We start from the raw sequence: 27,250 nt of genomic DNA, 5'->3' as shown, positions 1-27,250 counted from the left end.
ATGGAAAAAAGAATCTCACATTTAAATTAAAATTTGTGTTACATCTCACCTGCTTCATTACCAAGTAACATTCTGTCAGTTAAGAGAGTCCTGAGAAGCCTCCTAAAAGTGCATACAATGGGATGAACCCATCACAAATGCTCTTACAAACCTCTCCTTCCAGTAAGGGGGAAGCAGAGCTGCTGTCAAATGAATATTGCAGTAGTTCAGTGAGACACTGATGCATGAGTAACTATAGAAACTGTAGCTCCAGTCATGAGTGTTCAACATACTAATGTGCCCTGCTTCAAACTAATATGAAAAATATGATCTCTTACTATTCTGGCTTTCTGGTTTAAAAATACAAAATCTGTTCCAAGTGGAGCAATGCTCTGAAAGTCAATGAAACCACAGCTGAAGCCTTCCACCTCAGCAGGGGGAAGAATTGAAAATCCTGACCTACCCGGGCCTCTGTGGCATTGCAGACAAAATCTGCCCTGTAGTTCATAGAATCACAGAACCATGGGATGGTTTGGGTTGGAAAGGACCTCAAAGATCATTCCATTCCTCCCCCTGCCATGGGCAGGGACACCTTCCACTATCCCAGGTTGCTCAGAGCCCCATCCAAGCTGGCCTTGGACACTTCCAGGGATGGGACAGCCACAGCTTCTCTGGGCACCCTGTGCCAGTTCCAACTGTTCAATTATCACCAAAACAGGACCTATGAAGGCATTTTTAATAGAAAAATTAAAGTACTTGTTGTCTCTGCATGCCTTCATTCCTAAGGATGGATTGGCAGAGGATTTGTCTTGGGAGATGCAGACAGTAACTTTTGTTTTACTCTGTGAGGAAAAGAAAAATCAGTAGGGTTGAGCTTGATGCACCAAAAAAAGGATAAATTTGTGCTTTTATAACATCAAGGGTTGTCCATCTAACTTCTCAAAAACTTACTGCTCCCTGTGCTTTTCCTGAGAGACAGTTCAGGCTGCTAAAGAAACCCAGTCTGGGGCCTTGTGAGGTGTGGCTCATTTCTCTTCAACAATATCTTAAAACCTTATTTTCATCTTTTTTTTTTTTTTTTTTTTTAATTTTTAAATGTGATAATCCCCAGTTCCCCACCAGCAATCTGGGAAGATCATTTGTGCAATCCTTTGAACACTTCATTTAGATCCACTCTAAGAATATTCCTTCATTAAGACCTTGCAGTGTCTTTTCATTTCCTCTGTGCTGAGAGCTGGGCCCTCAGCCTCAGCAGTGTGTTGCCTCTATCTGCATAAATCAGATAATCAGGAGGAAAATTGATGAAGGCTGAGTTTATCAGTGTTTTTCAGGGATCTCACACTTTGTAGGTCAGTGGAGTTGCGTTTCTGGTACCTTATCTGCTTGTCTTGCTCTAAATCTTATGATGCTCCTCTTGGAGATAAGGCTCCTCTCATTTTTCCATAGCTCTGTTATTTTGCTCTCCTGGAGATCCCGGTAGCTCCACGTGGGATGGCTCCTGGGAATGCCCAGTTGGGTTTTAGATTCCTTCTGAATCCTGTCAAGGCTGGAGAGCACCTGATCCTCCCTGAGCTCCACTGGGACAACATGGTCCAGCTCTGTGGGACTGAGAGCTGCTAAACCTCTGCCTTCAGCCTCGGAAATTTAAAAGCTGTAGGGAGAACTAGAAATCTTCCCACGTCGCTCTCCTGCCCGTCCCCAGGGTGGGCGCAGGGGGCTGTGGGCACCGGCGGGACCCAGCTGCTCCCCGCTCCTGGGGAATCGCCTCCCTTCGGAGCATCCCGCAGCCAGATGGGTGGTGCTCCCTGGGAGCACAAGCTGGAGAGCTGGAGGGGAAAATCCAAGTGGCTGTACTCGTGTTTTGCTAATCTAATTAGGCAAAAGAACATCATTAATACTCTGTGTGTCTAATTGATTAACATTCCCGCGAAGCGCAAGGTTGCTCTCATTAGCGGAGTTTCGGAGCCGCGAATGCCTCTTTGCCCGAAGTTGCAAATCTGTTGTGTTATCTCGAAGGCAACATCTCCTTTCTGCCTTTGTGAAGTACTTTGCATTTTTACAGGGCTGTTAGTGATGAGAGGAAAGGGAGGAGATGGGCGAAAATCCCCAAGTACAGAACAGCAGAGGGTTTTGCACAATGAAGCTTTGTTATCTTTTGTGCCTCATTAACTGTGAAAGGGAGAAAGATTCTGATTTTTTTTCAATCTCACAAGAATAACATAATTTTTTTTCCTATCCCAAACCATAACAACAAGATTTTACATTCTGCACAGGAAAAAAAGATATTAATTGGGGCTTCAGCAAGCTGAAAACCTAATTAATAAAAGGAACTGCACAACTTGTTTGGACTGAATCAGACCTCTAAATTTTCATTTTGCCGGTCTTCTTTCTTTTTTTTTCTTTTATTTTCTTTTTTTTCCCCCTTCAGTTTCATAAATATCTGTGTATTAGTTTTTGCTTATACCAGGAATTTTCGTTCCTAAAAGGATAAATGTGAGATGATTTATATCTTTTGTCAGACACACGCTGACCAGAGGGATTTCCCAGGCTCCAGCAGCTGATCTGGGTGTAGGAGTAGAATTAAATTTAGATCATCAAATTATTCCTTTTGCAAGCAACTACAAATTCTCGAGGGTCGTATTTCCCCTTTTCCTTGTCCTACCAGAGGGATAAAAGAAGTTATAAAAATATTAAGAGCTCCAGACTTTTTTAGGGAACTTACCAAGAGGCTGTTTCTTCAGACTGCTTTGCCCTGTTTCCCAGAGGGAAAACTCTTTCCCGGGTTTTTTTCTCAGTTGTATTTACCTGGCCCAATTTTCCGCAGCAGCAGAAAGCAGTCTGCAAGTTACACATGGTCCATCTGAGCCCATCCAGGGCAAATAAAAGCCCAGAGTGAGGCCAGTGATACAAAACCTCTCTAAATGTGGACCTTCCCTGGCCGTGTTCGGTCTCATTCCCCCGAGTGGTGACAAATCCCCTGTGAATCTGGGTCACACCGGGACAGTGACAAAGGAGCAGCACAGGCTGTGTGTGCTACAGCTTCTGCTCAGGGACAGCGCCTCTCCAGCTGGGAAAAATGGGTTTATTCGTCAGGAATGCACATTAAAAAAAAAAATCGCAAGGCAGATGTTATAAATGTACTGTGGTGTTGGCTTTTCGCGTGTTCCAGAATTGTTATGAATGGATTGTGGTGTTGGTTTTTTTCATGTTCCTTAATGCTAGAAAAGCTTTGCCTGGGTTCTGTAATGTAATGCTGTAGGATGTCTGTGGTTGGGGTGGTCGGTTTGGGAAGGATGGGGGGGGGGGGGTCTTCACATTTCTGGAAAATCTTATCAGAAGGAAAAAAAAAACCCCAAAACCAGACGGAATTGAGCCGAGGAAGAAGATAAGACTGATAAGATGATACTCAGCAACTCCAAAGAATTAATGAATGATGCATGGCGGTGATGAATACGAAATAAGCGATGTACTTTTAAAGCCGATCTTTTGGATGTACAGGTGTGCCTTTGGCTCTCTGCCGAAGCACCCGGTCGGCCGTACCGCCCTTTTTGCTGTTGTCTCCTAATTGTCCCTTTTATTAAACTTTCCTTAACACTTTACGAAGAGTGAAGCTCGTTTTTCACGGCTGCGCGGTTGGGGCGGAATCAGCGCTGATCCCTCCGCGGCCAGGACGGCATCACAAATAGTCCCTCCGGCGGATCCCTCCGCGGGTGGGCCGCAGCACCGCTGATCCCTCCGCGGCCAGGACGGCATCACAAATAGTCCCTCCGGCGGATCCCTCCGCGGGTGGGCCGCAGCACCGCGGATCCCTCTGTTATAAATGTACTGTGATGTTGGCTTTTCGTGTGTTCCAGAATTGTTATGAATGGATTGTGGTGTTGGTTTTTTTCATGTTCCTTAATGTGAGAAAAGCTTTGCCTGGGTTCTGTAATGTAATGCTGTAGAACGTCTGCAGTTTGGGTGCTCAGTTTGGCAAGGATGGGGGGGGGTCTTCACATTCCTGGAAAATCTTATCAGAAGAAAAAAAAAAACCCAAAACCAGACGGAATTGAGCCGAGGAAGAAGATAAGACTGATAAGATGATACTCAGCAACTCCAAAGAATTAATGAATGATGCATGGCGGTGATGAATACGAAATAAGCGATGTACTTTTAAAGCCGATCTTTTGGATGTACAGGTGTGCCTTTGGCTCTCTGCCGAAGCACCCGGTCGGCCGTACCGCCCTTTTTGCTGTTGTCTCCTAATTGTCCCTTTTATTAAACTTTCCTTAAAATTTTACAAAGAGTGAAACTCGTTTTTCGCAGCAGATTAATGCAAACAATTTGGTTTCATGCTCACTTCCTATAGAGCTGTTGTGGAATTTTATTTCTGTTGGGGAAGATGAAACAGGAAAGCCTTATAAATATGATTGCCTGACAAAAGATTTTGGGAATATGAAAACTACAGGCGACATCGAAATGAAAGCCACTTTTGAAATACCAAATCTTAGTTACTGAACAACTGGAAAACAATGGTATGGCCGACTGAAGTAATCCCCTCTTGATGGAACAATACCCTCTGCTTGCAGGCAGGTCCAAGGGTCAGAGCAGACCCTACTAGCTCAGCAGAAGGGGTCCAAAGAGTAGTTTTTAGAAGTTAAGATGTAACACTCTATGGTAATATAAGAACTCTTATAGGCTGTATGTAAATGCTATAGGATTTGTATCTTGTATTAGATTGGTTAGTGACAATTAGAATATTCAGTACAGAAGATGATTTATTGTATTGTAACCAGGACTTCAGACACTCTCACTCTCTCTCTCACTCTTACACACTCTTACTCTCTCTTCACACACACTTCTTCACTCTCATTCCTCTCGCTCTCTCTCTCTCTCTCTTACCTGCTCACTCTCTTGCTCTCTTGGGCCTGCTCAGAGCTGCCAGCTGCAGCTCTAAGCAGTGCCCCTGTACCCACGCCCTTTGCAATAAACCGCAATGTTCCAAGATCTGACTTCAGAGATCTCTCGTCTCCGTCCGTCCCGACCATCCGACCCACACCAAAGCTCCTGCAATTTCTGTTTATTTCAGGGGAGAAAAAGGCCCTTCCAAGAAGCAAATAATGCTATTTACAGAATTATTTTTGTGTTCATAGGCTCTTGGGGGAAGCAGTGGGAATGAGCTGGGCACATTGTGATCTGACTCACAGACAAACTGCTCAATGGACCCACTTCCCAGACTGCTGCTGCTAATTTAGGTTGGCATTTGTTTATTATTTTTCCTTTCATGTTTCTCATTTCCTCTCCAACGCCCGCCCGCCTGGCATCGCCCACACTTCTCATTTCAGCAGGACAAAGCATCCAAAGGCTCAAGATGTTAAGGGAAGAGCCCATCACAAGCGCTGCCCTGTGCCAGCAGGCAGCTGCAGGTTATTAAGGTTTATTCTTGAGTTTTTCTGGCTTCCCATTTCCAAAGTGGCAGAGCTCAGGGAATCCAGACCCAGGAAAGCAGTTTTCCTACCTGGATAAGGAGTGCTCTTAGTGCAGGAGGAGGTGGGACAGAGGGGCAGCAGCTTTGGGAGGTGATTTATTAACCCTCCTCCTCCAAACAGCTGCCCTGGGGGTCTCTCCCATCCACATCCCCTCCTGCCACCTCTCCACAGCCACAAGGCTCAGCCTGTGAGGGAGTGATCCCAAATTTACTAAAATAAATTCATTTTATGTCTCTGCAGCTTAGAAAAAAAGCACCCATCCTATACCTGGAGTCGAGTTCTTTTAAAACACATCTCTTTGCATGTTTTCAGCCTAAAATAGGGCTTCTGTGGATTTGGGGGGTTTTACCCACGTCTATGCCAGATTAGGTTTTTAAAGAAATAACATCTTAGCTTATTCCACCCAGGATCACAGCAAATCCTCTACCTCTTGAGAGCTTTAGTTACCAGATTTCCTAGAATTCTTATACAAATCCTGTCAGTAGATTAAAGGCAGATCTGAGTGTTTTATACCCCCCGGGGCTGCAGGGCCAGGGCCCCTGTGTCCCCTCATAGCCCAAAATGAGGGACAATCCTCCCCAGGCACACTGCAAAGACTAAAAGCTCTGGCCTCATCTCCCCAGAATCCCTGAATGAAATAAGCCAGAGAGGAGGTTTCCAACATCCCCTGGATCGTCTCAACATCAGGAATGATTGCTGTGACACTGGGATTTTCTCTCAGCTCTATTAAGCCAGCCTTGGGGACCACAGTCCCCACGAGGATGTGTCATCCCAAAGGTTTCCTGTCACGTCTTCCAGCCCTTCTGGGGATGCCTCAGCTACCGTGGGGGGGTTCCAAAGCAGCACATGATGTATGTTCAGGCACCTGAATCCTTCCTCAAATGTCAGCCTCCTTCGGAAGTTTGGCACTGTAAAAATTCACCTCACTTTCCCTCTGGCATTAGGTTACATTGTGCATTGCAAGAGCCGTGAGCAGGAATACGCATACACAGGGCTAGAGGAAGAAAGAAACACTTTAAATGAAAGATCAGGTTATGAATTAAAGATAAAGGAAATGTGATTACTGCAGAAACCAACTGAGAGCAGGCAAGCGCTGAGGTGGATTAAGGAGGAAGCGCTCACTGAGCGTTGCCACATTTGCTTCCGCAACATTCTGTTTATAGAGATAAAACCAAAAACAATATGTAGTTTGAAAAGAGCAACATTTAACCTCCCTCGTGCCAAGTGTTTTGATTTAGGCTTCTCTTGATGTGCCAGATGTAATTAAAACTCCTAAACAGCTGTGGAAATAGTGGAACTCCATCCTTTGCTACCTGCAGCCAGTTGAAGGGCGTCATTTGCAGCAGGTGGTGAAGAAGGCCCCAGGGAGAGATCGTTCCTGGTAACCTTTTGTCTGACAAGTGTAGTGTTAGGGTCTTCCCTTCCCTCTCTCTGCTCCACAGCATTCCCCACCTCACTGCTGGGAGCTTTTTCCCTTCTCTCACACACGGGCACGAAGTGAGACTGTGCAGCCGTGGGTGTCTGTGGGGAAATGCACCCCGGGCAGCCTCCTGACAACACCCAGAGCCCAGAGCTGCATTCTCCTGCTGTCCTGCTGCCTGATTAGGTATTACATGCCTGGGTAATGACACTAAATGGACCCAGACTGGAAAGTATCTTGGAAAAGATTAAAAAAGTTCAATTTTGACTCAATATAACATGACGACCAGGTAGATTAGCTTAAAACTCTGTACCAGATCCAAGTCCTGCCAAACCTTGACAGGTTCAGTTTTGAATTCAGATAAGATCATGCAAACATTGGTGCAATCACTTAATTTTAGGAGCTTTAGGTCTGAATTGAAACTCAAGGAGGGGTAAATCTTACGTCTCCTTGCTCAGCACCTCTGCAATCCAGCTGACTTCAACCCCTGCAGGGTCTTGGTGCTCAGCCCCATCTCTGGCCCTCTCCTAAACTGAAATTTCTGCACAAATCTTCTCAGAATTAAGAAGATTTACTTGACATTCTAGAAATTCACATGAGAGAGACAGAGTTAATTCAAATCATACCTCCCAGCCAGCAGCACGTTTGGAAAATAGGCTTAATTTCCCTAACTCAGGTTTTTTAAGCACAATCCCTGCTGGAGAAGATGGCAGATAGCAAAAACACATGGTGGAACCAGGAGCCGAGAGAGAAATGTTCTTATCTCATTCTTACTCATTTATACCCTTAAGTTCTTATTTATCCCATGTCCACCAGCTGCTTTTCTCCTAATTAATCCCCTTCGGAGGGTAAACCTTCCTCCCACTGCCTTCCCCACACATGGGCTCTCCACAGGTGCTCTGAACTCTAAGCTGCAATTAGACTGTGGCCCACAAAGGCTAAATAAACAAAGGATCGCCTGTTTGGGGGAACCTGTAGCTGCAGAGAACAGAGGGGACTCCCCAAATCCCGTGTGTTTTCTCCTCCTGCCTGGGACAGCATCTTACCAGGTCTCAGTAGCATTTGTCTCACTGCCATCACACCTGGTCCTGAAAAGGTTTTCTGTGTGCTGTGCTCTCAGCTGCTAATTTGGGTAATAGCATCACTGTAATTAGGAAGGGAAAAAAGAACATGGAAAGAAAAGAAGTCCTGGTGTGTGTAGGGGAAACTGTGAGGCTTGTTTGAGGTTCCTCATTGCTTTCTTGATCTGATCAGTGGTTGCAGTAAATACACACGCACACACGTACATAAATTCGCACAGTCTAGCTTTTTCCACAGCTTACTCTCCACAGACAGAATGTAAAAGCCATCATCATTTGATACTATAAGACTACTTGACATTTTTCATCGTGAATATCAAGATTGTTTTCTTGCCACTGCAAATCCCTGCGGATCCATTATGCCCGGTTATCTCAGCTCAACACATTTCACAGGGGGACATGTTATAAGAGTGGCAAGATTGACAAAAATAAAAATTCACTCGAATGTAGAAGGCAAATCTATTTCTTGTTTGGCAGGCTCTGGCAACTGGTGCTTAAACAGCTCCTCATGCATTTCGGATGCACTCACAGCACTTGGGCTGAGAAATCGCTGCCTCCCAGTCTGGAGGAGAGACAGGCACTTTGCACCACCCGTCTGATCGTGGATCATCAGAGCTAAAGCTGCACAAAGGCTGCTGCTTAAGTGCATTTCAGCCTGGGGAATTCAGAGCTGCCTTTGTGAAGCATTCTACATGGTTTGTATCGAAGTGAATTGGTTTAAGCATCACCTCTACCTGGGGCAGAGCAGAGCAACGGGTGGTAGAGTTCCTGCTGCCTCAATTAAGCAAAGCAAATGGACATTTTGCACCACTTCTGGGCAGAGTTGCTGGCTCCCTCCGGTAGGAATGGGGGCTGGGAGAGCTAAAACCCACTGCAGGACTCAAAATATTTTCAGTTGTCTTGTCCAGCACTTCATTCTGGTGGAGACTGCATTCAGCAGAAGAGAAAAACCTGACAAGAGCTGGGTAAGAAGAAAGAGCTGATGGGACAGGCTGAATGCTTCCAGGGAGCTGGTGGGATTTTTGTTTTGTATTCTCCCTGGACACTTCACTGGCCAACTCATCTCCTGAGCTGGCCACGATGCCCAGAGATGTGGGAGCAAAAGTTGTAGTCCCAATCCATGGCCTGAGGTAGCTGGGAGCCAGCTGTGGGTGGCACGGGGGTGGCAGCTACAGATCCTCACCAACTGTTATCTGGATTTATGGGAAATGGGCAGGAGACCTGGCTGGCTCCCCTGGGTCTGGTGAGCAATAATCCCAGCACTGAGTGAATCGCAGGAACAGCGTGTGCCTCATTAGAAGAGCTCCTCATAAGTTATTCATTGTTATTTAGACTCAATACCAGACAGCAAAATTTAATCAGCCGGCATTGTGAAATAGCAGTGAGGGAGAGCTGGCGAGCAGCTCCCCATTTCCAGAGGCATTATGAAATGGTCCCTGTGGCTCTAGCTACTCATTTTGCAGTATTTGTTAGCAGTCCTGCTCGTCCTGTGTTACTCCCATCAAACAGAGGCCGTAAGTTTCACTCCTCTCCATCGTCCCCCCACGGCAGCTGGGAAGGGTCCTTGCTCACCTCCTGTGGCATGTCTTGGTGGGTGAGACCTTGTAGTTGGTGGCACGTGGGCAGGAGAGGAGTAACAGAGAGTTTTTGGTGAAGGATGTACTGACTCTACTGTGTTCACACTCAAAGCCACCCGGTCCTTGAACATCTAAGTAGAGAATGACTTTCAAAGTAACCTGCCCAGAAACACGATTACATGGATTATAATGCAAGAATATTCCCAGTCCTCCCTTCTTGTGATCATGCCAGTTCAAACCAGCAGCAGAACTTGATTGCCATGGAGAAGAGATAGCTTTCCTTTTTTTTCCATCTTTTTCTATTTGTGTTTCAAGTCTGTAAACCTGTTCTCAAGGCTTCATCCACTTGACAGTAACACTGTATTGAGATCCCCATTCACAGCTCCTCAGGTTTTTCCTTTCCCTCAGTGCTGCTGTCCTGGGTGAACCAGAAAGTTCTTTAAACTGAGCTGGTGATTAATTACCATGGTGGCAGAGAGATGCTGAATTTCCCAGTTGTGACTTGATGGATAATTTGGTTTGTGGGAAGAGCAGAAAGGACCACTGGGCTCCTCTCACTGGAGTTTGAAAGGTGACCTTTTAATTAAAGTTAGAGGCACCAAAGAGGATTACCCTGTCTGCAGTGCCAGCTCTGAAGGGTGAGCACAGCAGATGAATGGGCAGGGGGTCAGCACAAGATCCCTGCTAAGCTGGGGCAGAGAGGGAGGGAGACACCCAAGCTGCCTCCCACAGAAAGGCTTGGCAGCCACACCTTGCCTGCTGCAATCCTTACTTGAGAAAAGCTAGGAGAAATCATAGAATAAACTCAGCTTCTGGATTTCCCCTGGAGCTCACAGGGGTTGCAATTGCTTTGGAAAAGACTGTCTTGTGTTCAGCCCAAGTGAGGCCCTGAGAAGTGTGTTTGAGTTTCCCATCTGTTATAACGATGCACGATGTCACCCGTACTGCCAGGGCACGTTGAATCTTCACCAAGAAGGAAAGAGAAAACATTCCAGTAATTGCTATCACTGGCTTGTAGCTATTTACAGCGCCTTGAGGGGCAGCATGCCCGGTCAGAGAGCTTTGTGATCCTTTATCTGAGCCCTCTCTTGAGTTAAAATTGGACATATTCCCTTCTCATTTCCCTGATGTCCTTGGCAGGCAGCAAGCCATTTGCGTTTTAATACCTGTTGGTAACAGAATTTCCAAGTGCCCCAGAAGCCTGATATTTTGATGTGCCTTTTTAAAACGGAGGGACACATTAATTAATTAATTCCAGGACCCACGAGAAGCTCCTGGCTTCCCAGCTACACAGTCTCAGGGCTGGTTCCCAATATCCATGTCAAACCATGCTGCATCTCTGTGAGAAAGGCTGCTGCATTAGCTTATTGCCTCTCCTACCCTCACTAACACCATAATCTGATGGGATTAAGAGAGACAGCCCGAAAACCAGGAGAGTGAAATGATTCCCTCCAAAGCCATAGGTACCCGTGAGCCGCTACTGCACATCTCCATCTTTGCTGGGCATCTCGTGTGAGAAGGGAGGCAGCCATACCCAGCAGATGTGGAGGAGCAGAGCCATATGTCTGAGTGCTTTATGGCTCCCGGGGGGACTGCTGCAATCACTGTCCCGTGGACAGCAGCCCTTGTTTGGAAAGGTTGCACAGAGGCCGAGGCAGAGCGCGTGTCTCGACAGGAGATGGTTTCACAGATGTAAGAAAGGGGTGTTTGAGGGCTCTGTGAGTGCCTGAAAGAGGTGCCAGGGTTTTCTCAGCGGCTTGGCCCATCTTCCCTTCTCCTATCAGCACTTGGAGGGGCTCCATTCCGCAGCTTCCTCTGCTTGGCTTCCTTCAGCACTGCTTGTTCACAGCCAGCCTTCTGCTCTGCTTGCTGCTAATGAAGTAATCCAGCGTCTCTGCCAGCCACCTGGTGCCTTTGTTAAACGGGGAGTGAGCGGCAAACTGTTCTCATCTCATTTCTGAGCTGACAACTTTTCTCATGTGTAGAGTCATAAATATGTAGGAAATTCAGCGACCACATGAAATGCCTGATCCTAACTTAAAGCTGACTCTCAAAGAAAGACATTGCTCAGAAATTGCTCATCCTGGACTTTAACTATTGTGCAGTCCCTGACCTCTTTTTACTGTGTTCCCACTTGAGTTCTCACTAAATGAATGAATTCATACCTGTTAGTGCAAATTGGGTAGGGAACCCTGTACCAAACGGAGGAGAGATTTTGTGAATATTTAATCAAATGGAAGAACAACGAAAAGTCGCAAGGCACGCACTCCTTCAAGCAGGAGGTGATGGAAAGCAGGTGTGAGCGGCTCTGCTGGTGGCTGGATTTGGCTTGGCACGGTTCTGCGATGGGCCATCTGCAATGCAATGGTCTGGGGGGGAAATAAGTGGTGGAGAACAGATCCCGACCACTCCATCCATCAGGATTCAGAGGATATTACATGTTCCACGAGTCTCACACGTGCACAGGCTGGTTTCCCACATTTCTTGTTATTCATGGCTTGAAGCTGTAACTATTTGCCTGAGGAAAACACTTTGGATGGGTCCTGATCTGTTTCCCAGTCTACAGATAAAGGGGTTACTCTATTGTCTCCACCTCAGTAAGAGAGATCTGAATGTGATCGGTGCATTTGGCATGCTGGAACAATGTGCATAAGCTTATGGAGCCTGTCAAAGGTCACATATCGATGGAATTGGGAAATTGTAAAGGTACTAGAGAAACATGAGATGATATCACACCTACAGAGCCACAGAGCTTTTAAAAGATTACCCCAAGCCATGACAGCATTGACTGCTTTGTGATTCATTCATTGGCTTTGGGGGAAAATATTTTGCCTAAAAACCTGCAAGACCTCTTGAACCAGAAGGACTTTCACTAAAACACAAAGGAGTTCCAGCATTATCAGAGCTTTCATTTTTCTCCTTTCAGGAGCTTCTTCCAAGTCTAAGATGGTATTGGTAGGTCTGGTTGGAATTTGGGAATTAATAAATAAAGATGAAGGAACCAAAAGGAAATGAGTTATTAACTGCATTACACACCCAGGCTAGCCTTTTGTACTAGAAGTGTAAAGAAAGTAGGTGAGTACAGATTAATTAGACTTGATCTTCCAGTTGCCAAAGAAATCTAAATTTGCCATGCCATGAATTTGCCACTCTTTCTTTTTTTCCCTTAGTTATTATTTTCATTTGCCTGTAACAGAGTTTTAAATACTGATCCCAAATGTAATATGCTTCCAAAGCAGCATTAGTGCTGAGTCTAAACCAAACATTATCTGATTAAATCTTGACCCAGATGAGTTTGTCTACTTTCTGTGCTTCTAAATACATATTTACCATATGTTGCCTCATATGCTGCTTTTGTTTTTCACTGATACTTGGGTCCAAATGCTGTAATAATCATATGTTCCTTTTAGTCATGAGTCAAACAAAGTTCCAAGTTTGCAACCACGTTTGCAAGTCCGAAAATTAAAGAGCATCAACATCCATGGTCAATCCTGATGCTGTCACATCTTCCCAGCTCCAGAATCAGTGGCCAAAGCCTCAGTGGATGTGGGCTTTTCCCTGTGCTGAGGCTGCCCAAGCACACAGCACCCTGCAGTCTCCTCAAGATCCCTTTTATGCTGCAAAATCCTGTATAGGTTAAATGTATCCAATTTTCAAACAGGAAGCAGTCCAGGGCTCCAAGCAGTCCTTGCTGCCACAGGGATGAGGTGATGCCTGCTCCTGCCCTGGATATCTCCCTGTGAGGTTTCTTCTCTTTCAGCCACAGGCAGGGCAGGGACAAAGCTGAGCAGCTCCTGCGGGCTGGAATCCACAGGTCAGGAGCCCCCCTGGGCACCCAACCCCCTCCAGCTGGGCAGCCACAACATCACAAGACTTTTAGCAGCTGCTGAGCCTCCAGCCCCAGGTCACACTTGAATTGTTAAATGAGCCAACACAGAAATGTGTCAGATTGGAGTGAGGGCTTTCGTTGGACCTGGCAGGTCCCTGGCTCCTCTTTTCCAGCCTCCTGCAAGGAAAATGTGCTTTGTCTGCTGGGGAGAGCTGTGTTCTCCCACCTCTCCTTCAGCACACATTATAACCCCCTGCACACTCCCATGCAGCTTCTCTTCTTTGTCCAGATTTCCAGAGCAATCATGAGGAGGCTGTATGGATCCCATTTCTAGTCTGCTGCTTAAAAATATCTTGCTTTTTGGGCTGGGCACAAGGCTTACTAAGCTGCATATTTATACAGAGTATTCAGACTTCTTCATCGACTTGAATCAAATTTGACAGTGCCTACAGAACCCCTGAGTATCTAGAAAATCTAAATCTTTTTTAATGTGTTTAAGTATTTGCACTGTTGAAATGAAAGTGATCATAAATGCTGGTTTAATATTTATCCCAGATTTTTTGTGGATTTTATTTTCAGAGTTCTGTGACAGTAACATAAATGTAAGTTATTGCTGATACATATTCACAATTAATTCCTCTCCCAAACCTCTTTATACTTGTGCTAGTTATTCTTGCTTGAGCTCTTCCTTTTTTTACCTGTTTCCTAGCAAATTATAGTTGGAAGTGAAGCATTTTCTAGCTCAAGCCAATTTCTAGAATTATTCAAGCATTTAATTTAAGGAGAAGCGTGCAATTATAGCAAAGTACTTCAGAAAATTTTAATCCTTAACTAAGAAGCTGCCTTGGAGTTTCTGGGATGCACAACCCCTCACCACAGGCTGAACTGGGAGCCCACAACAAAACCCGTGAGGCAACATTCTCCAGCTTCAGCCCTGGGGTTGTGTTGTAGCAGACTCAGCATTGATTTTGGCTGCTGCAAAGCTGGTCCCATTAAACACACCTACGAGAAAGCCTCCCAGGGGAGTGGGTTTCTGTCTGAATAGCAGAAGTTGCTGTGTTTAATTTAAACATTTAACATCGAACATCCTCTCACCCCACGCTCAGAATTGATTGTAAACCTTGGGATTTACGTCTTCTATCTGTGAAGGAAAATCCTCAGTGGGCAGAATCGGGGAAGGAAAGTAAAGGCTGCTGCTCCTCTTGTGGACTCAAATCCACATATGCTGGCCAAAACCCATTATGTAAAACATTTACACATATTCTGCATCCCATCCAGAATGATCTGCCTTCCTGCACTGCAGGTGCTCAGCCTGACTCCAGGAGTGCCAGCTCTGAGCAGTAATAGCAGCTTTCTTGCAGGTTTATTGCAACCTGCACCACTAGCCCTCTACCTTAATTTATTTCAAAGCAAAAGCATTTCTCTGGGTATCATCACACAAATTTAACTTAATTCATCTGTGCCAGGTTGGAAATTACACCCATGAATGGGGTTTGCTGTTGGAGTAATGTAAAAATCACTTAGTGTCATTTAAGCCATATAGGACCAAACCTCACTGTCATGACACCTTGGAGGACAAATCCACGGGCTGCAGGAACCAGGGAGTTTCAAGGGAGGATTGTTTGAGGTGTTTGCTCAATGCCAAAACCAAGCGTGAGGATTTGCTGCTATTTTATAGGTTGGCAAAAGGATCTACATAAACACAGGCTGTAATAATTACCTTGAGACAGTAAGATACAAGTGCACCAAGCTAGAGGAAGGGAGTGGATTTTGGCCCTGCTGTTCCTCCACTCCTTTTGATTTAGGTGGTGGCATAAAATCATTAAGGTTGATAAAGGCCTCCAGGATTGTCAAGACCAATCTTAATGGAAATAGGAAAACATATTGGTGGTAATTTCTGAACCCAGCCTGTCATTTAGCTCCCAGTCAGCTGGGATGTGGCAAAAATCAGAAACTCCTGAGTTCTGGCATGGGTCTGGGCAGTCAGGAGGGCAGGATCAGACTCAGATGTGGATCTCTGCCACTGATTCCTGATTCTGGGCAGCAAAGGAGCTCACTGAGGCCATGTCTCCATCTTCTCTCCACAAACTGGCAACGTTGAAACCTAATTTGCCTTGTGATGATTCTCATCTAATGTTTTTCAGAAAGAACAGCAAAACTTGTGATTTCATGAAGAGAAAATCAAAGATGCTCTCGGGGGGTTCCTGTTATTATTGTCTCGTTTTGGGCTCTTTCTGTGTGATCAAATAAAGCAATGAGAATGATGATGATTGTTGTTGTCATTTGCAGCTCCTCTCCAGCACAGCCTGCCATGATCAATAGCAGTGTTTCTGGATAACCATGTTCCTGCTCAGCCCAGGCCAGCCCATCCCCTGGGACCGTGGGACAAGGTGTTGCAGCAGGTCTGGATCTGCTCCTGCTTCCTCCTCCTGGTGAGACACAGCACAGATGAGACACTCAGACTGCTGTGCTTTGATTTTGCATTGCTGTGCATTGATTTTAGCAGGGAATGGGGGACAGGAGTGCTGTGTGCACCAGACACTGGAGGGAATTCCTCATTTTTGGGAGAATGCCCTCCTGATACAGCTGGAGGTGGCTAAAGCAAGGGCACTGGTGCTCATGGGGAAAACTTCACAAACCAGAACTATGACTTCAGATCCCCCTACATGTCCTGGACAGTGGCTCTCCAGGAACTTGGGGGGACATTTATTTATTTCCAGCTTTATCAGCTCCCTGGAGCCAGCAGGATCATTCCCTGTGGCTCTCTGGTGGGTGAGCAGTTGAAGCCCCATCCGTCAGGGTACCCTGGCTGGAAGGGTCACCTCCAGCAGCAGCTGCTGTTTGCCATGGAGCTGAGCAGAGCAGCTCCCTACCAGGCAGGAGAGGAAGAAAAGGAATGTCTCCATGAAATAACTGTCTCCTGGAGGAGTTATAATCGTAGGCTATCACCTGGTGAGGCTGGTGGGAAGGTGGGCAGAGCCCTGTCAGTGAAGAGTGATTCACTGGATAACTGTTTTACAGGAGAGCTTGCAGCACTAATCACAACTTCTCAGTTGCTAATGGCTGAGAAGAGTTAAATGAAGAGTAAAAATAGCTTCATGTCTTCTGAGTCCTCCATGAGCATGGCACTTGAGAGGAAGTCTGCAATTAGAAAAACGGAGAATCTATAGAGAAATGGATTTGACTTACCTCCTTGACTTTTAGCACTTGAAGAAGAAATTCAACCTGTCAGGAACTGAACATGAGACTATTGCTCCTCTCCTGGATTAGGAGCATCTCTTTCTCCCCAGTCCTCTGTGATTAGGTCCAAAAGCCAAACAGGACTAGGAGTCACCCCTCAAGCAAAAGTACCCACTTGGGCTCCCTGTCTTCAGCTCCCTTCTTCCATTCTTTGAGGCCAGAGCCAGCCAAAGGGCTGTGAGCTGCCTTTGCTCACAGAGTGATGTGCTAAATGCCCTGGGTGAGTTCCCATCACGGGCTGCAGGAGGGCAGGGACCAGCAGTGACAAGACCCTGCAGCTGGGCTTGTTGTGGGTTGGTTGGTCGGTGAGGGTAGGATTGTCACATTTGCTGTCTCTATTTGCTGTCAAAATCTGCTCTAAACCAATTTCGCTTAAATTTGCAAAATTGCTGCTTCACATCATCCCTTTTACATCTTGAAGCAAGCATGCATTTGATCAAAATCTTTCTTTTCATACTTCAAGCTCAGCCTGTGACATGTCACGCAGCTAATTCAATACCTACACATGCCCTTTTATTCCAATAAAAGACGAACAGATAAAGTGATCTCCTCATATTGCAACACAAGATGGATTTTACTTCTTGCAGGTTTGCCCTTTTTCAAGTGTACCTCAGATCTCTTTATATGGCAAACTATCAATTTCTCCTTCTATCTGGCATATTAGGCTCGTAATAAAATGGGTTTGCATACTTATCGAGGAAAGCAGAGAGTCTCACAGGGGGCTGGGGTATATTTCTGAGCTCCTTGGAGGGGCTTCTGGGAGGTGAAGATCTCCATTAAGGTACAGATACAAGCAGGTGGGAACTACACATCTTCCTAATGTGTCCAGAGGTTAGTCCTCACAAAGAGGAATTTAGGACTTGCTCAGCTCGTTTTCCAGTGGTTTCAGAGGCTCATCAGTGCTGTAATTTGTTATTCTCCCAGTTATGATCCACTGAGGTGTCTCAGGTGCCTCTCTTTCTCCAGGGAGACACTCAAATGAGACATCCCTCAAGCCAAGCTTGTCTGGGGACAACAGGTGAAGAACTCCCAAAAATCTTTAAAAGTAATTCTAAAAATCTTTAACAATAACTCCTGGCATTTATGGTCAAATTCCCACATTTTATTATATGCCCCATATTATTATAGGCCCCAAACACTGGAAAACCATTTCCAAGCATTGGCCTTGCTTCGCAAATTAAGCTGTAGAGGTGACAGAAAGTGTTGCCTGGGCACTTCTGCCCTCTAAAACTATTACTTACGCAAACAAAATCCAGGCAGATCCTGCCACCCTGACTTCAGCTTGACTTTTGGCTTTTAATTCTTGAATTTCATAGCTCTGTTTCTCCTTGTGCCTCCCTGGCAGAGGAACATTTCTCCTTGCACTGAGGTCGACCTGCTCACCTTGCCAGCGTACCTCCAGGAAAAACAGGGGCTTTAAGTGTCTCTCTGAACCTCACACAATATCGGAGCCAAGCTGACCCGTGGCTGCAAAATTTGCTGAAGGATCAGAGCAAATTCTGGAGAACCAAGTCATTTAAAGAAATCATTTTGCTAATTGAACTCTGTGCAGCTGCCTGCTGCTTCCTCTCACAGCTGCTTTTGTGGCAGTTTCTGTCATCGTTACTTTGGTTTGCCACCTGGCGAAATATGACTTTCTTTGATGATGGAGGAAGAAGGACTCCATCTAATTTTTCTAACCTATTTCACATCCTTGTCACCAGTGTGGCTTTGCTGATGTTTAGCAATTTCTTGTATGAATGCACCCTTCTACCTAAATCATTCTCCAGACTTTTTTCCTCAGGCATTCAGACCTGGATTCAAGGCTGGGCGTGCAACTTTTTCTGTTTTGCTGTAAAATCATGTACTGCACTAAAAGTGAACTTGTTTTGGTTTCAACATCTGTACACATGGGCTTTGTAAACAAAAGAAAAAACTGCAGCCTGGGCCTGGGAAAAGAGAAAGCTCTGGAATGACCTAATTGTGGCCTTCCAGTACCTGAGGGAGCGACAAGAAAAATGGAGAGAGGCTTTATACAAGAGCATGGAGGGACAGAACAAGGGGGAATGGCTTCAAACTGAAAGAGAGCAGGTATAGATTGGATATTAGGAAAAAAGTCTTCCCTGTGAGGGTGGGGAGGCCCTGGCACAGGGTGGCCAGAGAAGCTGAGGCTGCCCCTGGATCCCTGGAAGTGTCCAAGGCCACGTTGGGTAGAGCTCTGAGCAACCTGGTCTAGTGGAAGGTGTCCCAGCCCATGGCAGGGGGTTGGAACAAAATCTGAGATCCCTTCCAACCCAATCCATTCTATGATTCTGATTCAGCAGTGTTTTCTGAGGAGCCAGTTACCAATTCTAGCAAAGATACCACAGGATCATGCCTTTGCTTTGGCATTAGGCTTTGGAATGATATTCCAGGTTAGGCAGGACAAGAAGCAGAACAGGGAAGTCTCTAGAATCAAAACCAAAGAGATGCTACAAGAGCAGATATTGTTTTCTGTAAGATGAAAAAGTCCAACTTATTTTTTAACAGTGAAACAGTTGGAAATATTTTCCCTTGGAATCAGAACAGTTTGTCTGCGATTTATGAGAGTCTTTAGAAAGATAGCTATTGTCCAGAGAGTTCCCCTTCTCAGTAAACATCTTTTCACTAAATCAACCAAAGATTTATTTCCCACAAGCTGGGCCCTTTTTTTTTCCTGACATTTCTTCAGTACCTGCAGTTCCCCAAACAGCTCTGATGAGACAAAAAAAAGATGTCAGGGCCTGAATGTAGCCCCAGTTATCACTGTAAGGCACTGAATGAGCTCCCTCTCTAACACAGGCTGAAAGGAACGAACTTCCCTGGCCATTTTCTTTGGTAATTTTTTCTTTATCTCCTGCTTCCTTTGGCTGTTTTCTTACAGTTTAATTTAGAGCAGTCCCAGGGCTGCTCTACATTATAGAGCCCCTGGATTTGGGCTGGATTTGGGGCTTTTACCTGAGCGTGGGAGCCTTTTCCCTTGGGTTGGCTGCAACAACCTCTCCACCATAACAGAAGAAACAAAAATCCCTCTTCAGGGACTCTCTGCTCACTCTAACAGGCTTAATAATGTTTTTGTCATCTCTGGTCCAGGATGCTTGAACTGAACTTACTGTCTGGGTAAATCTGGACAAGGGGAGGAAGGAAGCCAGCACAGCCAGAGGTGTGAGATTGTGGCTGGGAGGCACCAGGGTGGGCACAGGGCTGGGAGCTGGTGCAGATCTGCTGGGCTCAGCAAGACAGCAACTCCCTTGGAAACAAAGGACCCCAGGCAAGCCCACGAAGTGATCCCGGCAGTTTCCTGGCCACAGGAGTGTGAATAAACCCTTCCTCTGAGTCTCACATTCCCCATCAGAGCAGCAGGCCCTGCAGTGACATCAGTGAGGAAACCGCAGGATGGAATCTGGGATTCTCCAGGCTGAGGTCAGGCTGTGCCCAGGCAGCTGCAGAGCAGGGATGGAGCTCAGCATCCCCTTGTTCTTCCTCCTGGTGATGATCAGGAGGGACCTTGTCATACCCTCAGAGGTTGCAGAAGTGTCAGCACCTTCTCCTCACTCAGGGATAGGGGTGCCAGATTGGGTCCAGGAGCAGCCCAGGCTCAGGAGCAGCCCAGGCTCGGGGTGTCAGTGCTTGAAAAAATAGGAGGATATGGGCTCTTAAAAGGAAGAATAGCAGGAACGAGCCGGATTGCAGAGAACCAGTAATAAACATTTGCACAGGTCACAGCGTGCTTTGGAAGACAAGAAGTGCCAAGTTTTTGAGTTTGAAATGTCACAGAGTGACTCAAAGCCAGTGTAGGGTGTCCCAGGAAAGTTCCACTGGGAGCCTTTCTGGTGCTGACCCTTCTGCATCCCACAGTGCTGGTCTCCCTGGAGAAGGAAAGGGGCTTTCTGGTGCGAGGGGCTGAGGTGGAGGGGTGTCTGGACATGCCCTGTTTTTCGGTGACATGGAGCCAAGGAAAAATCCCTTCCAGCCCACGGCATTTCCAGCATTTAATAAAAATTCTCACACCAGGAAAGAGCACAAAGCATGCCCGGTGCTTTGTGTGTTTCCTGAAATCCAAGGCTTTTGAAAGGATCTGGGAGTATTTCAAACATGGGAAGGTCACTGGGAAAAGACAGCAAAGAGCATTTGGCTGCCAGGGATTTTTACTGTGCTGCTTTTTCCTTTGACTTTTACAATTGCCAGGCACACCAAAAGTTTGGAAAATAGCATAAATTATTTGGAGGAGGGCTGAGAAGATGAGGTTGATCTGTGACTTGACTCCTGAGATTCCCTGAAAGATGCTGGCGCGGTGTGTGAGGAGAAGGGATGGAGCTGAGCTGGAGCTGGAGCATTCCTGGCAGCCAGGGCTGTGCTCCGAGCCGGCACCGCTGTGCGGAGCTGTTGGAAGCAGGGCTGGCAGAGCCGCTGCCAGGGCTGCGAAAGCAGATTAAAGCCCTGGGGAGCAGAGCACCAGCCATCTGCATGTGCACTGCTTGGGGCCACGATAGGGGTCCCAGCCACAGCAAGTGCAAACTTTCCATTTAGACTCCTCTGTCTCTTTTTTTTTTTAATATTTGTTCCTGGAATAAACCCCAGGATTTCCAAAGAGAAACCGTGCTTGCAGTGTGTGAGCACGACTGTCTGTGGTAAGCACTTGTACTGCATAAATGAAGATAAAATGCATTTATTGCCCTGAGGAATCAGATTTGGGCTTGTTGCAGTACCAGCCCAAGGGACCCCAAACTCCTTTATCTCTAAGATAAAACAGTTGATATCTGCTGTGTGTGTCCAGTTAATGTATTAGTCTCTGATGTTTGACACAAATATTACAGGGTCTGTCAGCCAGTACATTCATTATCTTAGAAGGAGTTTCGCCTGAGTAAAGGACTGAATTTGACTGTGTAGCACACGGAACACAGGACCTGTAAAAGGTGCCTGGACACTTTATTTCCCAGTTCTTCCCTCCCAGACACTGATCCTTCTTCAGGGTGATTCTCTTACCAGTAGCACCATACACATCACAGTGAGTTCTGGGTTTTGGGCTGCCTTTTTGGTTTTTAAAGCTGCCCAAGAGCACACATGCTGGGGTGTGTGATCATTGCTCTGCTCTGGGCATGTCTGTCCACTTTGTCAACCCACACATCAATGTGCTCACACTGCAGAGCCTCAGTGGGTGAATCTGCTATGAAAACCAGAGTCAATAAATTTCCTGTGTATCAACTGGTTTGATTTAAAATACTCTTCTGAAAAATCAGTTCAGCCAAAGGCAGTAAATATTGTTTATTGCTCAGCCAAACCAACACTTTATTTTGCAATTAGTTGAATGTAGAAGTGCCTGTAAGTAATGATCCAGTCAATATTGCCACCAACAAAGCTGATCGATGTCCCTTTTTCTATCACCCCTTTCTCCCTCACTTCCTTGCTTTTCAGGCACAGCATGCCCCCCAAAAATCCCTGTACACTCCAGAATTTTACCTTGCCAACCCATCTTAGATACTCCTGACTTTTAGGGGAGAGCCTGTCTACAGTGAGCCCACTGGGAACTGATTTTAAAGGCTTCAATCAGTCCAGCATCCTCTGCCTCATGAACCTGCTCTAACAGCATTTTGGGGCTGGGTGCTCAATGGAAAAAAGGTTGATGCTGTCTCTTAGCACCAACCTCTTGCAGAGCTTTCCCTCTGATGCTTCCCTTGCCCTTCAGAAAAATCCCACCTGGTGAAATCAGGCAGGAATAGGATTAACATGAAAAATTCCTAGTGACTGGAATCACCTGGAAAAAGAAAAGATGAAAAATACTTGAGTCTACATAAAAGGGAGTGAGGCTTCACATCTGAGGCACAGTGGGACCCTTGGCTTGAAGTCTGGGCAGTTTAAATAGATGAGGTCTTTGGGTGACATTTTCCAGCAAGATTTTAAGTAAATGCCTTGCTGTAATATTTGAGATCAGGCATCTCTTGGTTTCCATGATTCTTTTCTTTTTTTAAGCCACAGACACACACACAAAATATATTAAAAGGAGCCCAGATTAGCTAAAAGGTCGGCTGGTTCCGAAACAAACAGTGGGGATTTATGGTGGAGGTTTTGGAGCACCAGAAGGAAGTGGTTCATCCCGGCCTCTGCTTTGGCTGGAAAGGGAATGTGGATTAAAACCTTTCTGGGAGCAGAAGTAAAGGTGAGAAGAGATGCTTTTGTCATTCATTTTGTAGAAAGGGAACTCACAAATTCCCCGGGGCATGCGCTGGCAGTGGGGAGAGAAAAGAGGTGCTGCACAGAGAGGCAGGAAAGGGGTGACTGTGGGATGGGAAAGGGGTGGATATCTTGGATGTCTTCTTTGGCAGGCTCAGCCTCTGCCTGCTTGGAGACCAGGGCTGGCAGGGGCTCAGGCACGGGCCAGCTGTAGGTGCCCAGCTCTGTAAAAGGGAGGTGAGGACAGAAGGGGGAACCTGCCTGGGCAAAAACTTTCTGGAAAGGGGAAGAGGTTGATCCCTGCCTCGAGAATGCAAGGCTGCATCCCAGGAGACAAGCTCTTTGCTCAACACCCTGTCTGTGAGAAAGAGAACAGAGCACAGTTGTCTGCCCATGAGAGTGAGAATCCTTCACGTGGCTGAGGCCGATTTGCCAAGGAATTATTAGAATTTATTAAATTAATTAGCTCACAGAAATGTGCTGCTGAGGCCTTTCCTCATAGGAGCACTCGGCCCAATTTTGGGGTGGTCCCTACCAACTTTTGGGGTAGTACCCTCCCCATGCACTTTTAGGAAAGGAGAGATCTGGCTGGTACAAACTGCACTATCCTGTTGAAGTGCTGATTGTAGCTCAACAGCCACATTATTTCCAGCTACCTGCTATTTCAGTTTGCAATTAGAATTATTTTTAAACTATGTCTCTTGATATTTCCTGCCAGTACTTGGCATGGAGGGAAAGTGGAGGAGGCAGCACACGGAGCACTCAGGAACAGCTGCTGGGGCAATTCCCTCCTCGTTATCAGCCGTGCCTGCACATCACCTGTGTGCAGAAACACGAGGCAACAAAACCCAAAGCAGAGCATTTCTGCAGACAGCTATTGATACAAACGTGCACAACCACACTGCAAAATTAGACCAGCAGATGGGTATCTTGTTTGTGGGAATAGCAACTGCTTTTCACAAGGCCAAAATGAAGCTACAGCACCAGAAGGGACAATAACTCTCCGTTACAGATCCCAAAGGAACTTGCTGCATCTGTGGGAGAGCTGCTTTAGTCCATAATTGTGGGTCTGTGCTGGAATCACGGGCCTCTGAGCTCCCCCCATCTTGGGAGTTGAGAGCTGGGGACAGTGGGGACAGCTGGGGACAGTTTGCATCCCAGCTGCATCAGTACACCCCACCACCTTCCCTCATGTTCCACTTTCCTTCTCCAGGAGAAATGCTCTTGATCTGTCCCAAGAAGTTGTCCAAGGGCCAGGAACAATGGGGGAGACCAGCTGGGAAGAGCAACTCTGACGAACTCCTCTTGACTAACAGAAATTTCATAGCAGAAGAGCTTAAATGGAAGGAACATTGGTGTTAAGAGATTATTAGTCATTCTTTAAACTAGAGTGGGATGAGTGCTGGAAAATATTTCTCTCCAAATTGGTATGAATAACATGGCTAAATAAATCTGATTTTGGTTAGTCTTCCATGGTGTTCTTATTGGATGGAGGGAAAAGGAGCAAAACCAGGGGTAATATTGACTGCTGGGGAACGTTTGTTGTTTGTATGCAACAGATGATTTGATTGACCGAAGAATTAGACATCTTTCATCAGCTAGGGAAGCAGTCTGGGTGAACACAGAGCTCACTGGCTGTTGGAAGCAAGGTACTCAGCATCTGCTAATGAACAGGAAAAATTATGGCTGTCTTTGGATAAATCAGTGATGTCCTGAGCGGGATTTTCTTCCATCTCCTCTCTGCATTTTTAAAGATTTTATCTCAGAGACGGCTGAGTGGACAAACATCTCACCAGTTTTACAGGGTGGCTGAAAGGGTAACCCCATCACAAACCACTCACCCTTGGGGAATCTTTCCCTCTGGAGGATCCCTTTGTCACCTTGAGAATCACCATGACACCCTCACTGTCCCTACAACAGGAAAGCTCAGAGAGGAATCCACATCCCCAAATATGAAGGTATTAAAGGAAAAGTCACTGATAGGGGCCAAAGCAAAGCAGCTGTGCCACGGCACTGAGGGTGCCCCAGGCAGGTCAGGGCACAGGTAGGTATTTTTAAGTGCGTTTTCCCCTTCATTTAAATGCATTTCTCCCAGCAGCAGCAAGAGCTGAGTGGATATTTGGGAATCAGCAGTACATACAGATGTACAAAGGTGTCAGAGCACCCCTCATACCTCTCCTCTCCCTGTGGGGGATGAAGGAGGGGGCTCGGACCCACGAGCAGCCCCTTATCAGCCCTCAACTTCCAGCCGTGCCCGTGTCTGACTTAGGGATGGAGAAAGTGTGGGGGAAGTCCCAGCGGGGAGTGGCTCTGCAGCCCAGCCCGGGACCTGCTCCCTCCCTCTCTCCCAGCACGGGTCCGCACTTTGGGGACCGCGCTGGGGCTGCAAAACCCCTCTCGGCGGTGGGGCCGGGGTTGGTCTGCGGTGACCGGCGAGGAGGGCGCGGCTGTGCGGAGCGTGTGTGCGGGGTGTGTGTGTGTGCCTGTAGCGGTGCGTGTGTGCGGTGTGTGCGTGTCCCGGTCCGTGTGTGCGTGTGCGGGGCGGCTCCGCGCTGCCGGGGCACATCTGTGCGCGGCGGAGCCGCAGGAGGAGGGAGCCGGGGCCGCGGGCGCTCGCACCGAGCGGGGGGCGCGTCTCGCAGTCGCACACGCGCGGCAGCCCCGGGACCGCCGGCTCCTCCCGCCGCATTAAAACGAGCCAAGTTCCCCGCCGGGGGCAGCGGCGGGCCCGGGCGGTGCTGCCCGGCGCCGGGGATGCACCCGAACGCCACGGCCCCGGCCGTGCCCGCCGGGCAGCTGCACCCGCACCCCAGCGGCTATGCCAACGCGTCCAACCGCTCCGACCTGCTCCCCAAAGTGCCCGACGAGGAGGACCTGGACGTCAACACCGACATCTACTCCAAAGTGATGGTGACAGTCGTGTACTTGGCTCTTTTCTTGGTGGGCACCGTGGGCAACTCCATCACGGCGTACACGCTGGTGCGGAAGAAGTCGCTGCAGAACCTGCAGAGCACCGTGCACTACCACCTGGCCAGCCTCGCCTTCTCCGACCTCCTCATCTTCCTCCTCTGCATGCCCATCGAGCTCTACAACTTCATCTGGGTCCATCACCCCTGGGCTTTCGGGGGAGCCGTTTGCAAGGGCTACTACTTCCTCCGGGACGCCTGCACCTATGCCACGGCACTCAACATCGCCAGCCTCAGCGTGGAGCGCTACATGGCCATCTGCCACCCCTTCAAAGCCAAGAGCATCATGTCCCGCAGCCGCACCAAGAAGTTCATCAGCTGCATCTGGATCGCCTCCCTCCTGCTCGCCATCCCCATGATCTTCACCATGGGGCAGATCTACGGCAAGGACCAGGATCCCGACTCCCTCATCTGCACCGCCATCGTGGACACCTCCACGCTGAAGACGGTCATCCAGGTGAGGGACCGGGGACCGGGGACCGGGGCCGGGCAGCCGCCTCCTCCCCCGGCCGGCCAAACTTTGCGGAGCCGGGCGGGGCAAGAGTGGGAGGCTGGAGCAGGAACCGGCTCGGGAAGGGGATGTCCCGGGCAGCCCTGACGGGACGCACCGGCCCGGGGTGCGCTCAGGAGGGATTTGTGGGGGTCTCGGCTCCGCTTGCTTCGCCCCTCCCCGCACCCTCTCCTGCCCCACCACGCTCAGCAGAGAGCACCGGGGTAAATCCTGCTCGGTGGTTAATCCGGCCTCGGGCCGGTACAACCCTCCGTGGAGCTCCTTCCCGTGCCCGGAGCTTCCCTCGTCCCGGTCCGGAGCTCCTGGTGCCTCAGAGCCCGGGACAGCCGGCCCCGCTCTGCCGTGTCGCGCTGGGGACTCTTGGGTCCCGCCCAAAGGCGGCAGTTCATCGCCAGAAACCCCCAAATCTCCACCCTTTCTCTGCATTTTCTGCATCTCCTTCCTTTCTGCTGGAAAGCGGCCACCAAGTTCAAGGGAAATAAAACCATCTCTCCCCCTCTTCCAGTTCCTTGTGTTGATCCAGAGCCCTTTTCTTCAGTGTAGTGACAGCTCCTAATTTCAGAAAGTTTTGGACACAGGGTGTAGCACAGGCATGTGAAAAGGAGCTGCATCGTGGAAGCCAGAGGCTGCTATTTTTGCTGTTTTGGGGAAATCCATAGCTGGTTTAATCAGCAGCCCCTCCTGACTTCAGCACAGCTTCGCTGCTCTCCACTCAGTGCTAAATCCAACACGCCCATGCGTGGAACGGATTTCAGCATCAACACTTGCCGTGCTCCAGTGCTCTGGTGGGTTGAGGCATTTGTTTACTGGAGCATCGGGCTTGAAAAATGTAAGAGACACGGAAGGAGGGACAGAAGAGATCAAGACACCAATCTCCACAGTCCCTTGGCTGCCAGGCTTGCATGTGATAGCTGCTCAATTTTTTATTTGGAACATGAATTTCAGGTGGGGTTAATCAGCGGGCAGTTGGAATTTAAAGCTGCATGTGTACTGGAGTCCCTGGGATGTTCCCA

General features: G+C 47.6%; 1 protein-coding gene and 1 long non-coding RNA gene across 2 annotated transcripts in view; one reads left to right on the top strand and one right to left on the bottom strand.

Annotated features, from left to right (window-relative positions):
- Positions 1 to 1,044: 1,044 nt before the first annotated feature.
- LOC125335034 lies at positions 1,045 to 2,907 on the bottom strand. The gene is made up of 2 exons (XR_007207304.1): positions 2,702 to 2,907; positions 1,045 to 2,148 (listed from the first exon to the last, which is right to left on the bottom strand). It is a non-coding gene; the product is annotated as an uncharacterized LOC125335034 (long non-coding RNA).
- A 22,236-nt stretch (positions 2,908 to 25,143) lies between these two features.
- Positions 25,144 to 27,250, top strand: part of NTSR1 (neurotensin receptor 1) — a 54,721-nt gene continuing 52,614 nt past the window's right edge. Inside the window, exon 1 of the mRNA XM_048321853.1 lies at positions 25,144 to 26,183. Coding sequence (XP_048177810.1) covers positions 25,515 to 26,183 — 669 coding nt within the window. The 5' untranslated portion in view covers positions 25,144 to 25,514. The remainder of the gene's footprint in view (positions 26,184 to 27,250) is intronic.

The sequence above is a fragment of the Corvus hawaiiensis genome, chromosome 17 (assembly GCF_020740725.1).
Source record: "Corvus hawaiiensis isolate bCorHaw1 chromosome 17, bCorHaw1.pri.cur, whole genome shotgun sequence".
Lineage (NCBI taxonomy): Eukaryota > Metazoa > Chordata > Aves > Passeriformes > Corvidae > Corvus > Corvus hawaiiensis.
The sequence above is the reverse complement of the archived record's forward strand: the minus strand, read 5'-3'. Positions and strand labels throughout refer to the sequence as shown.